Source organism: Cinclus cinclus, chromosome Z (assembly GCF_963662255.1).
Source record: "Cinclus cinclus chromosome Z, bCinCin1.1, whole genome shotgun sequence".
NCBI lineage: Eukaryota > Metazoa > Chordata > Aves > Passeriformes > Cinclidae > Cinclus > Cinclus cinclus.
In genome coordinates, this window is record NC_085084.1 from 29339656 (window position 1) to 29353160 (window position 13505).

The 13505-nt window shown below is 38.5% G+C and overlaps 1 protein-coding gene across 1 annotated transcript in view; it reads left to right on the forward strand.

Annotated features, from left to right (window-relative positions):
* Positions 1–13505, forward strand: part of SNCAIP (synuclein alpha interacting protein) — a 53182-nt gene that overhangs the window by 11851 nt on the left and 27826 nt on the right. Inside the window, exons 3-5 of the mRNA XM_062513126.1 lie at positions 8526–9388; positions 11067–11246; positions 12832–12945. Of these exons, the coding sequence (XP_062369110.1) occupies positions 8526–9388; positions 11067–11246; positions 12832–12945 (1157 nt within the window). The remainder of the gene's footprint in view (positions 1–8525; positions 9389–11066; positions 11247–12831; positions 12946–13505) is intronic.

A 13505-nucleotide genomic window follows, 5' to 3' on the forward strand; every position in this document is an offset into this window, starting at 1 on the left:
TCCCTTGAAAAGGGTTTGACAGAAGCAAATACAGGGATTGCTGGAAGACAGTAGTAGTTCTGAGGAGTCTGCCAGTGGACGTAAATTGCAGATTGGTTAAAAGTCTTGAGTAAAAAGGGGCTCTTTTTCACTGATAGTATTATTGGCAAAGTGGAAACAGTCCTAAAAGCTGTGTTTTCTTACTACTTACCACTGATTTTGGTGTATAGGAGATGGTACTGAAGTCTTTCTATTTTTACTCTGTTTAGTCACTGAGTAATAATATAGTGCTGAACAGGAGTGTATCACTTTACAAGTCTGTACAGACTTCAGTATCTCCAGTCTTGAAATATCAACAGAGCTGGATTTGTCAACATTGTGTAAGGCCCCATTTGATAACTTCATAGTTGCTTTTGACAAAGTCTTTTGCCTTCCCTATACACACAGATCATTAAAATAATTAGATCATTAAAATAATATTGTCAAAGTATTGATGATGTATGCTATTTTTTATGAAAATAGATTTTGTTGTAAATCTTCCATACTATAGCATAAAGCATTCATACTGTTTTATATCTGAATTCCACTGTTAATTCAAGTAGTTACAAACAAAAAAAACTCAGAGGTTTTATGAAGATCTGATCCAGCTTTCTACCTCATACTGCCTCTTGCTTAGTTAGAGGTTGCATTTCTCTTTTAAAACTGAGAGGACTATGAAAGTAGAACTATCCAATAATTTTTTTTTTTTTTGAGGACTAAAAATTAGGCAAACGTTGATCATAGATAAGACATGTCATAGTCTAAAATCTGTCATCTTTGTCTCAGGAAAATACTTAGTTTGCTGAGACAGTTAAGAAAATTATGAAGAAAGTAAGATTCAACTTTATACTTGTAAAAATAATTACATACATACACATATACACAACTGTTTTCACTATCTAGTTCCTCATTGTGGAATTACATTTCTTAACTTTATGGCTAATAATGTGAAAGTGTTACTATTCATTGTTTGCAGGTAGGTTTGGTAAGTATGCCTGTCATTCCAATTTTCTTTCTCCCTTTCATGTGAACATTGAATAATAAGTTAGTAACATATGAAGGTATTTGGTTACATTGTTTTCAAATTACTCCAAGCACTTCTAATCCTAGGCAGATACTGGTGGTTTTAGAAGTCAGAGAGTCTTCTCAAGCATTTCACATAATTCCTTCAGCAGATTTTTTTGGGGTTTTTAGAACTATTTCTGATTGCCTGTAACTTTTGCTCAAATTACTTGTTCTTTTGGAAAGGGAGGTATTAGAAAGTCTGACAAATACTTTCCCAGTGTGTAGTTTTTCCTCCTTGAAATGCCACTATCACCTCCCTTTATTGGACAGCAGTGGCTGGTGGTTTGTATTATTGGGAGGGTCCTGTTCCTGCCTTACTCTTTAGCAAGATGTGCATTGCGTTCATGCAGCAGCACAGTCTCAGTTCTGACTCAGAATCAAAGAATCACAAAATACTCTTGAGTGGGAAGGCACCCACAAAGATCATCACAGTCCAGCTCCTGGCCCTGCACAGGACACCCCAAGAGTCACCCCACGTGCCCAAGAGCATCGTCCAAACACCTCTTGAGCTCTGCCAGGCTGGTGCTGTGACCACTGCCCTGAGGAGCCTGTTCAGTGCCCAAACACCCTCTGGGTGAAGAACTTTTCCTGATATCCAACCAAAACCTCCCCTGACAGTTTCATGCCATTCCCTCAGGTCCTGTCACTGTCACCCCAGAGCAGGGATCAGTGCCTGCCCCTCCTGTTCCCCTCACATGGAAGCTGTAACTGCAGTGAGGTCTGTCCTCAGTCTCCTCCAGCCTGAACAGACCAAGTGACCTCAGCCACTCCTCACACGGCTTCCCCTCCAAACCCTTCACCATCCTCATGGCCCTCCTTTGGACACTCTCTAACAGCTCAATGTCTTTTTTGTGTTGTGGCACCCAGACCTGCCCCCAGCACTGGAGCTGAGGCTGTCCCAGAGCAGATCAGAGCAGATCAGGACAATCCCCTCCCTTGCCCAGCTGTGATGCTGTGCCTGATGCACCCCAGGACAGGGGTGACCCTCCTGGCTGCCAGGGCACTTCTGGCTCATGTTCAGCTTGCCATCGACCAGGACCCCCAGGTCCCTTTCCATGGCTCTGCTTTCCAGCTTCTTATTCCCCAGTATGTCCGTACATCCAGGGCTAGCCCATCCAAGAAGCAGAATGTGTCACTTTCCCTTCTTAAGCTTTGTACAGTTGATGACTGCCCAAGCCTCTGATTTGTTGAGGTCTCTCTGCAGGGCCTCTCTGTTTTCGGATGGATTGACCAGCTCCTCCTAATCTTGTATCATCTGCAATCTTACTTTATATTTCTTCAAGTTCTGCATCCAAGTCCTGTATGACTTCTCTGAATCCTTCTTGGATTTAGGGAATTCTGACTCAGGAAAATTCCAAGAGAGCCTTGGAGCTAAAGTGTATGTGCCAGTACCCCCAGATTACCAGGGGAAAGATATATAGTATTGGCAAAAACTTGCAGGGAAAATTATGGCTTATCCACAATAAAGCATGATTCAAGGGAATTATTTTTTTTCTGCAATCATGCATCAAGGTAATGATCTTTTAGTTAGCATAATAACCACTAAGGACATTATCTCAGTTCTTTAGAGCAAGGTGCTAATTAACTCTTAAGAATGTAGGTTTAAGCCCTGTACAGGCCATTCACTAATGAGCTAGACTCAGTGTTCCATGTGGATCTCTTCCAACTCAGAATATATTCTGTCATTCTGTATTTTTTTTTATCTTCAAAAATAGAAAATTAAAGAATGTGGTTTAGAAATGGACATAGCTAGCACATTTTTCCTGAAATGAAGTGTTAGCCAGAGTGTCCATGGGTTTCCAGCATTGTTTAATATAGGCTGATGAACTGAAACAGAAATCAGTCCTTTATGCTTTCATTATTAAGCATTAAATTGGTTGCATCCTTTCTGGGCGAATTTTCTAAGAACACTTGAACAAATGGTTCAAGACAACTGTATTCAGCAAACTTCACTGAACCATGTCATTGTTGAAGTGTATTCTGTCATTTCTGACAACTTTCACTTGTCATTAAATGAATGTTTCAAATGAAGACAATATACTGGTCTAGATCTTTATTCACAGATTGGTAAAAACAAATTCACTTTTTTCTGCACTGCTTTATTCATTCCCAAAGAAACTGCCATTTGAAAAATTATTTAAAATATTAGTTTCCTAATTGAGAAAAATAAATCAATGAACAAAAAGTTACAGAAAATTTCCATCTCAAGCTCTTGGTAATTTTTAGTTTTATTAGAAAACAAAATAAAATTTGATTTGGAAGCAGTGTTAAAAGGCATCAATTTCACAGGCTTATTCTCCAAATATTGCACAGGTAAATATGTCTGGAACAATACAATACTGATTGGATCGTTCCTTGGTAGAATACTGAAGAATTTTCTTAGTAAAAAACCAATTGTACTAGCTACATGTAAGTTCTTTTCCTACCTAATTTTTGCATTGTCCCTCTTCCTTTTTCACACATTTTGTGCCAGAATGACCTCTTCTCATTTTTCATTAGAACTTTGCTTGCTACCTTCCTTTTACATCCATAGATCTGTCTATACAAGAGTAAACCAAATTTATTGATTTCAAAATTTTCTTTGCCTTTCCTATAGTCTCTACTTGAGAATGACAGCTTTTGTGTTATTCTTCCTCAAGCCAAGATAAGAAAAAAAAATATTCACTGAGACACATAATATTTGAATTACTTGGGAAAGGTACACTTGTTATTTAAAATTATTATTTACCCTGTATACTCTTTCTTCTTTATAGTGACTTGAAATTCCATTTGAGCAAACCCTCTCCATTCTTATCTGTGCAGGGTTGTTCTTTAATTCAGGTTCTCATGCTATAGAGCTTGTGTTTAATAAGAACTCTAATATGTATTCCTGGTACAGTTATTGATATATTAAAATTGTAAAACAGTGCCACCTTCAGTCAAAATGAATTCAGTTAAATATGAATTTTGTGATATTAATAAAGGAGTAAATGGATGTTTGGATCTGGCTCTGATTGGCTGGATACTTTGATTTGTAAGACACAACCCTTCCTCTATCATACGGAGCCCACATACTTCTGTAAGTGTTGGAGGTATATTGGTGATAACAACTATGAGTTTTTTGGAAAGTTTCCCTAGTGTAGTCAACACCTCAGCACCTGTATATAAAGTCAGAATCACAGTGCCTTAAATGGACCTGGAATTAATGTGGGTCTTAATTTATTTGAGTCTCTGCTGAAGGCATATCACAAGGAAGAAGCCCAGGCATTTCTTTCAGATGACAGTAGAACTCTGTATATAAAATTTTGTGCAGACTTGCTGCAGGTCCTCTCCCAGTACTACAGGAGCAATATGTTGAAATACTGCATAAAAAAAAATATGGGCAGTCATCAATGCTACTCACAGACTTTCTTAAGGTAAAACATGATATTTCCATTGTACTCAGTACAATTTAGAGCCATTTTGATTTTTGGCATTAGACTGTAAATATCACAGAAACTGCCTGTCACAAGTGTAAAATTTCATCTGTGCATGAGGTTATCTTGATGATTGGAGAAAATTCAGTTCCCCTGTAGTTCTATAGGTGCCTGTATACCAGGTAAAATTCCATCTCTCACCATGCTCTAGACACAGAGATGGTTGAAAAATACTTTGAAATCAAAAGATGCTTCCAAATGGAAACAGGTTATAGGGGTCAGTTTTGATTCCTGAAAATAGAATCAGATGGGGATTAAACTGAATTAGAAGTTGCCTCCTAGTTGCTCTCTTTTCTGCTTATTTGCCCCTAGTAGTTCTAGGACATCTGTAAGTAAATAAATAGGTAAGAAAATCTGTAAATAATCCTGCAGGCCTCTGGACTCATTTGCATTTTGTCTTCCTCACAAAGAAACATAGAGCACATGTATGGTGAAGAACTACCTCTGCAAATGTGGCCCTTGCAGGTTTTGGGAGATAAAGGGGCTTTCTGTGGCAAAGAAATACTTTGACCCCTCAGATCTATCGGGCAGCCAACACTTCTTTACCAATGTGAATGAAGTCTGCAGTGTTTGTGTTCCTTGTTCTTCTTGGCTCAGTAATATAATAGTAGGATTGTCCAAGTCTCCTATATTAATGACTAAAAGTTAGGGAAATAATTTTTACACATAGTTTGGGGGGAAAAAAAATTGTCACCTTTTAGGAGTATACCAGAATTATTTGTCAGATTCTGGAATCAAACTGTCTGCTCCACATTCTAGCCCCCTGCCTTAAACTCAGGCCATCTTTTACTGTTGTTTATAAAATAATCAAACAGTATTTATTTGACCCAGACTTTTCATGGCCCCTGTCTGAGTTCATAAGTATGGAGAGATGAACAAGAGGCTCTTCCTCTGGAGCAGCTGTTTAAGACTACTCAATGTAACTCCTGCTGTGCTGGTGCTTTGGAGGCTGTAGGCAACACTTGCTTTTGATTGTTTGGGAACAAGCATCTGAAAGCAGAATGAAAGAGATTCTAGCCATGTTCTGGTCCACTCCAGGCTATGGCTTCAGTGTCATGTAGTGGGAAACTGCTGTAACTGCCTAAGGACTGATGCAGCTCCCAAGGAGTAAATGGCACAAAGATATACTGTCTGCTAGTTTGGCTTGCTTTCATTCATTCAGCTATATGGTTAAATGCTATGTTCTAATCCTTTATTAAAAGCAATGGAAATTCATAATCTCAGTTAAGTGAAGAGGGTGTTTTTAAATCAGTAAAAATATTGCTAACTGGTTTTGGTGTTCCAGTTTCATTTTTTTCCCCTGAAAAAACAGTGCTTGCAAAGAAAACAAATGAATGAAAAGTGAAAAACAAGGAAAAAATAATGAAAAATGGAAGTACCTTATTATCTGAGGCAGATTTGCAACAAACATTATTACTTCTTCTCAGTGCCTGATTTTACAGTTTGGTCACCAGTGGTTTATGTAAATGCATGTTATTAATGTTTAAAAGTGGAGAAAGTGAAGCAACAAAATAAATGTAAGCTTAAATAAAGTGATGACAAACAAAATGTTGATGCCTTTTCCTCTGCCTAGACCCCTGTGTTGAAAGCAGTGTTTTCATAAAACTCAGACAGAATTCATTTCCATACTGAGTGCTTAATAGTTCCTGTCAGAACAAAACAGCTGGGAAACATATGGTATCCATTTCCCTGTATCACTTGGAAAAAATTTCACATGTAAATAAAACCAACATAAAAGTGTAGGCCTTTGAACCTAGAATCTTATACAATACATAAATAAGTCAGTACAGTGCATTGTTTGTATTGGCCCCCTAAGTTACATGCTTTTTGATTATTATTTTTATTTCTTCTTCAGAAATGTTTTCTTAAGCACTTCCAAAAGTATTAATGTAATTTTCAGACATCCATAACTACTAAACCATACTAATCTTTTGCTTCAGATATTAGTGTTGCACTGGAAGTGTATATATCTGTTTCCTTAGGAAGGTGTGCATGGCAAATTGTGTGTTTTGACCACAAATTAGATCCCACTGATATGCAGTTAGCACATGTTATAAATCTGCTTTGTTCGAGCAGTATTCTTGACTTTTAGAGTGCATTAACTCTTAGTGTACATTGAAAGGGGCATAGTAACTGCCTATATGTTTTTATGGTTTTGGTGCTGTCCCTCAACTGAAAATAACAAGAGAGAAAATTCTTTGCCAGAATTCCGCTTATTATGAAGATAATTTGTATCAGCAGCTAGGACTATGAAAGAGTGCAAATTCTGCAGGATTGAGTTCAAATTCAGTAGGATTAAGAGTTTGATTGACTTGAGCTCCTTCCCTTCTCTCAAGTCAAATTCACGGGTCAAACTATTCGGCAGGGCAGTGAAATAATTGTCTGGAAGGTCCAGAGCTATAGGTGTGTCTGTGGGTGTAGACAGGTTGTACATATAAGGGATGGAAAGTTTGACAGAGAAGCCATATATAGAGAGGAGAAGTTCAGAAGGAACATCATACCTCAATAAGCAGGGTCAATTTTTAGAACAGAGAATCACAACATTGTTTAGGTTGGGAGTATCCACTTAAGATCATCTAGTTCAATGACTGTGCTTAAGTAGGGGCAGCTAGAGCCAGTTAAACCAGGTCTGTGTCCAGTTGAGTTCTGAGTATCTCTAACAATGGAGATTTCAAAAAGTCCCTCGGCAACTATGCTGGTGTTTGACCAGCCACACCATTTAAAAAGTGTTTTATTGTGTTCAGATAGAATTTCTTGTATTTTACTTCATGCTGGTTGCCTCTTGTCCTGTCATAGAGAAGAACCTTGTTGCCTCTTCTTAATGATGAGGTTCCTCCTGACACTTTCCTTCCCGAAGCTGAAAAGTCCCAGATGTCAGCTGATGTTCATGAATTTCTACTTCTTATAAGAAAAATACATCTTCCAGAGGAAACTGGCCTTAAAAATTGAGTTGTTGTTATGGGTGGTAAAACAAATCCACTATAAAGTTTTAACTAACTCTTTTGTTGCCCTCACAGAAAGTCATCCTACTCTTATGATGCCTCTCAATGCAGAGCAGAATACAAACTAACATCATTGGACAGGACCCCTATAAATGGCACTAGGCCATTATTCACAGAATGGGTCAGGTTGGAAGGGACCACAGCAGGTTATGTGGTCCAGTCTCCCTGCTCAAGCAGGGCCATCCCAGAGCACATGGCACATGATTGTGTCCAGGTTGTTCATGAATACCTGCAGTGAGAGGGACACCACAGCCTCTTTGGGCAATCTGTTCCAGTGCTCAGTGCACAGTAAAGGAGTTCTTCCTTGTGTTGGGGTGGAATTTCCTGTGCATCAGCTTCTGCCCATTGCCTCTCCTATTGCTGGGCACTGCTGAACAGAGCCTGCTTCCATCCTCTTGACACCCTCCCTTCAGATACTCATAGACATTGATGTGGTCCTGCCTCAGTTGTCTCTTCTCAAGGCTGAGCAGGCCCAGCTTCTTCAACCTTTCCTGGTAGAAGAGATGGTCCTGTCCCTTAATAGTAACCAGTCCTGGGCGCACTCCAGGAGCTCCATGTCTTGTACGGAGGAGCCCAGACCTGGACGCTGCACTCCAGATGTGGCCTTGTCTGGGCCAGGTAAAGGGCGAGGATCACCTCTAGATCATTGCTGGCAATGCTTTTCCTGATGTACCCCAGGATACCATTTGCTTTCTTGGGCTCAAGCACACATTGGCTCATTGACAATTTCTGTTCTTGGTTAGAGCTTGATTAGAACTAATTATTTGTAATTATTACATTATGCGTCCTTGAAGAAAGTTTTTTTTAGGAATGTAAAATTCTTCTCTTGATAGAGATGCCATTAAATCTGTTTAGATATGAATCTGGCATGTTATTATATAATTCTTGTTTCCAGTGTTTGGCTAGGTATATCATTAAAGCATGCTATCATGTCACATGTCAGGTAGCACTCACTGCTAAATCAAATTCCTCTATTTTTCTCTAGTTTCCAGTAGCAGCTGGAACTGTGGGGTCTCAACTCTTCTTGGAAATGCACAGAAACCAGCAGGAATTGCAGATGTGTGCAATAAATTCAGACCAGTGAAGAGGGTTTCTCCATTAAAGCACCAGCCAGAAAGCTCTGAGAACAATGAAAGTGATGACCAGAAGAACCAGAAGGAGGAATACCAGAAAGGCAGTGATTCACAGTCTGCACTTCCAAATGATGACCAGAGTGCAGGAGAAGGAGAGAACCTTAAAAGCAAAAGCACTGAGCCTGCTGTTCTGCTTGGGGAGCTGGAGCACTATGACCTGGATATGGATGAAATTTTGGACGTGCCTTATATTAAATCAAGTCAGCAACCTGTTCCTTTTACAAAGGTAGTTCCTGAGAAAAAACTTCTAAGTGTGTGTTCAACAGTGAATGGTCTAAATGTCAAGAGCTGTCCTGCAGGGAGCACAGATAGCTCGCCTACTGGCGGGACACAGTTCTGTGTGCTGTCTCCTGTGAAAGGCGCTCAGCTGAGAAAAATGCAGCCCATTGTTCTTGATCAGCACAAGCATTCAGCAGAAGAATTCGAGCTTTCCCAGCCTTTAGCTAAGTGTAGCTCAGTCCATGAATCTGAAGCCCAAGGCAAGGGCTTCCTCAGCAGGACGCTTGCTGATCCTCACACTCACAAAGCTGAGAAGAATATGCCGAACTGCCACCGGAGGACTTTCCACCTGCAGACAGCAGTGGCGGAGAGCAAGCAGCTAGAGGAGCTGGGTATGAGCTGGAGCAGTGCAGGGAGCCCGGAAGAGAGGAGCGAAGAGGTGAAAAAAATTAAGAGCATCTTAAACATTGTAAAGGAAGGCCAAATATCTTTACTGGTAAGTATCATATTTTTAATAAGAAACATAGAATAAAAGTGATCTGTGATTTGTTTCATTAAGCCAGCTAAGCTGATGAAGTTTATAATTTGAACCACTGCCCTTTTTATCTTGTAGACTCATTAGAAATTGGATGTATGGACTTCCAAATGGAAAGTATTTATAATTAAATAAAATATTATATATAAATTATAAAATTATAAATTATATAAAATATAGACACTAGTTTTATGAATGCATGACCAAATATGCTCTTTTATGCAGTACACTGAATTTATAAAGGCAGACATTTTAACTAATAGGATCACTTAAATATCAAGTTTAAATCCTGAGTTTTGCCTTTCACATTTGTAGGTCACTTTACTCAGTTATTGCTGGTTTACCACTGTTGTTAGGTAGAGGTTGATGATGGGATTAGAGAGGCTTCTGTTGTATTCTGATTATAATTCAGGAGTGTTTATGCTGTCTTGTTGCAGCAGCATTCTTAGGCAGGAGCTTTCTATAAAGCCTGGCTGGCCTCTGACCCATATGAAGGTTTTTTCAGTAAATTCTAGCACTGTGATCAGGCACGGTCAATGATGGTTTCCAAAGTAACTGGCTACAAGTTAGCAGCACAATGATGCAAAGCATGTGATCTCCACACAGAACAGCTGGTGAAGGCACAGTGGATGTATAAAAACTGTTTTTGTTAGATTTTTGTTTAGCTTCTCTGTTTAGCAGTCTAGCTCAAGCACAAAGGCATACCATTAACATAGAAGCAAGAACAAAGGAAGATATTCAAAACTAGACAGAGGCAGAAGAGAATATTAGATTACTCATTAAGAAATAAAAGCATGTTAAATTCATTCTGAAATAGAAGTTGGGGGGGAAAAAGAGGACATCATAGGTAAGAAAATACATGTTTTTTCTAAACTGGTTGGAACCCCTTCATGAAGTACACAAATGGAACAGTATTCTGGCAAGACTGCATAACTCTAGAAACTTGTTATTTCTACTCCTTGACTCTGTCTTCGATATTGTTTTTCTTTTGGAGTTTCTTAATCCAATTGTTTTGTCTTTAAATTAGAATTGGGCAGAAATAATGTATTATGTCATGGTGATGTAAAACTTTGAGTAAATATCCCAACAGTGTTTTTCACGTAAACAAGCTATCACATAAAAGTCTTCTGTCATTTTAAGCTGTTTAAACTGCATTTTAAATGGTGCTTTACTTAAGCTACCGAATTTGTGATGAGCAAAATTAATCAGCAATGTCTTTCAGTAGTCAAGAATGTTTTCTCTTCAATTACTCATCAATATAATGCCAAAGGGGGGAAAAAAGGAGAGAGAACTTGAAACAGACAGAAATTATTAAAATGTGGGTATTTTTGCAGCTACCTTGTTATCAGACTAGTGCAAAGACTGGAAGGCACTTAAGATGTTGCACTGTTGCATGACAATTGCATGATGAGAGAAACTTGACAATGAATCAAGCCAGTGAACATCCCACTTCTGTCCTTACGCTAACAGTATCCAGATTCTATACAGTGAAGCAGTGAAGTGAAAAGCTCTAGGTTTTGACTTGTAAAACAACATGTCTATTGGGAAACCTCCTTTTGCTTGGCTTGTGTCTGGGGCTGTGAGGATGAATATATCTTTTTATCCTGAGTTGTAACTAACATAGGGGTTTTTTTAACAGCCACATTTAGCAGCAGATAATCTGGATAAGATCCATGATGAATGTGACAACAATCTGTTGCATGTAGCAGCATCAAAGGGACATGCAGAATGCCTGCAGCATCTCACTTCTTTGATGGGTGAAGACTGTTTGAATGAACGAAACATTGAGCAGCTAACTCCTGCTGGATTAGCAATAAAGGTAATGGGCCCTTTCTCTACTGTAACCTGACATAAAGGTCTTTTAGTTTCCTCCTGTGATGGCAGTAAGAAATGCATCCAGCTGGATGTTATTTTTCAAGCTTTGTAAGTAAGGAAAAAAAAGCCCCTGTTGGCTGGTACTACATAAACAAAGTAAAATGGATTACTACACAAGATGTAATATCCACTGTATAACAATGACAGTGTTTACATTGTTGTCAATGCATATGCATTAATTTTCAAATCAGTCTACTGAATCTAAAGACTTATTTGTTGTATTTCAATGGCTTTCACTTAATTTGGATTCAGTTGTTTCCTTAGAGAGTATAACAGTTTCTTGTTTTTTTTACAAATACTGGTATAATCTTGTAAGACAAGCGTGACAGCAAGTTTACAAAGCATGAAAGCACCTCGAGGTGAAAATTCCCAGTTGTCGAAAGCAGTTGCATCAAAGTTAAGATGTATATGTTGCAGAATGACCTGTGAAAATCTAAAAAAAATTAATGTCCAAGTTTACAGGAAAACGTATTATGTAGGAAAATATGGAAATCCAGGGTGTTGCTACATTAAAATAAAAGATAGTGCAGGAAGGCCGGTGATGTAACCATAGTGGTTCTGGTTCTTTAGTGAGAGTGAATGGTTCAATGTCACTCCTTTTATCCTCCAAATACCTTAAGGACAAAGAAGGAAAGGGGTGAAACATAATACCAGAGTTTCTGTTTCTTTTGGGGTGGTTTACTGTTGCTTGCTTTCTGGATAAAGTTTGGAAACTGAGAAGACTGGTAGATTCCAACCTGCAGTTTTCCATATTTGAGGCATCATTTCAATGGCCTGGGGCCCTAGCACAGGTGGCAGGGTTGGGTTCTTTCATTTTTCTGGGCCAAGCCATATGATTAGAAAACTAAACTGAGACCTGGTTGTATTAATGAAATGCTTCAAATTCTTGGGCTGGGTCAGGCTGTATAGTAACAGTCTGCCAATTTAAAGTCTTATGAAATTTTAGCAATTTTTCTTTGTTGTTTTTTCAAGGTAGGTATGTAATGTGTTTGTCAGCCAATAAATTCTGATGCTTACCGCTTTTGTGGAAAATAGGTGCACATCCCACATAGTGAAGCATTATGGCAGTTACAGTGATACAAAGGAAGAAAGAGAAAAATAAATATCATTGTATCAGTGTCAAAAACCACCTGGGAAGTAAGGATCAAGAGCCACAAGATTTAGTTAAGCCAGATCACTTAAAGGCTCTTACAGAACTTTGCAATGACCCGGGACAAGTCCAGTCATGTAGGTCATCTTTAAAAATACTTGTGCTGGGGCACCCTCACTTGCAGGAAGAACTCCAGCACATTTACACTCTGTTCTGTGAATGACAAAGTATGCTAAGGTATTACTGGAAGTAAAGAGCTAATTGTTAAATAAGCCAGCCCTTCTGCAGAAAAAGACAAAAGGTGCTGTTGGCTTATTCTTTAAATTCTTAATCAAACTGGAAATTTTGTAATAACTCTTATAAGATTTTTGCTCTCTAATAGGTGTGTTTAGAATGGAAACAGTTGGAATTCAGACTTTTTTTTTTTTTGCTTGTTTAGAATGGTCAGCTGGAGTGTGTTCGGTGGATGGTGAGTGAAACAGAAGCTATTGCAGAGCTCAGTTGCTCAAAAGACCACCCAAGCCTTATTCATTATGCAGGTTGCTATGGCCAGGTATGACTTTCTCTTACTTTTTCAAATAGATTACTTAGATGCTTATACAAGAAATTAAAGTATGTGTGTCATTTTGTGGCTTTTAATTACAGGTGTTCTGAATTAGTTGAAGTATAGCAAAATCTTTCCCAACTTAATCTGTATAATTTTTTCAGCATTTTCCCTCTAAAGTAATTTGTTTGTTTGTTTGTTTGTTCTTTGGTTGGTTCGGTTTTGTTTTATAAGGTTTGAATAATGGCAAGGAGAAGATTAGCTGGCATATTAGCCCAACCAGTAAATCCCAAGAATGTCTACAGAGATCAGTTGTCATCTAGAGGATTCACAGGACACATGAGAAGAGCAACAAAATTTTGCAATTTAAGAATTCATTGTATTGGCAGTGAAGTGTGGTGGAAATTGAGCATCATCTCTCTAGCTTTAACCATTTTCATTGAAAACTACATAAATAAGTTGTAGATTGACAGAATATTCTGATTTGGAAAGGACCCACAAGAATCATCTAGTCCAGCTCTTAAATAAATGGCCCATATGGGGCTCAATCCCACAAGCTTGGTGTTATA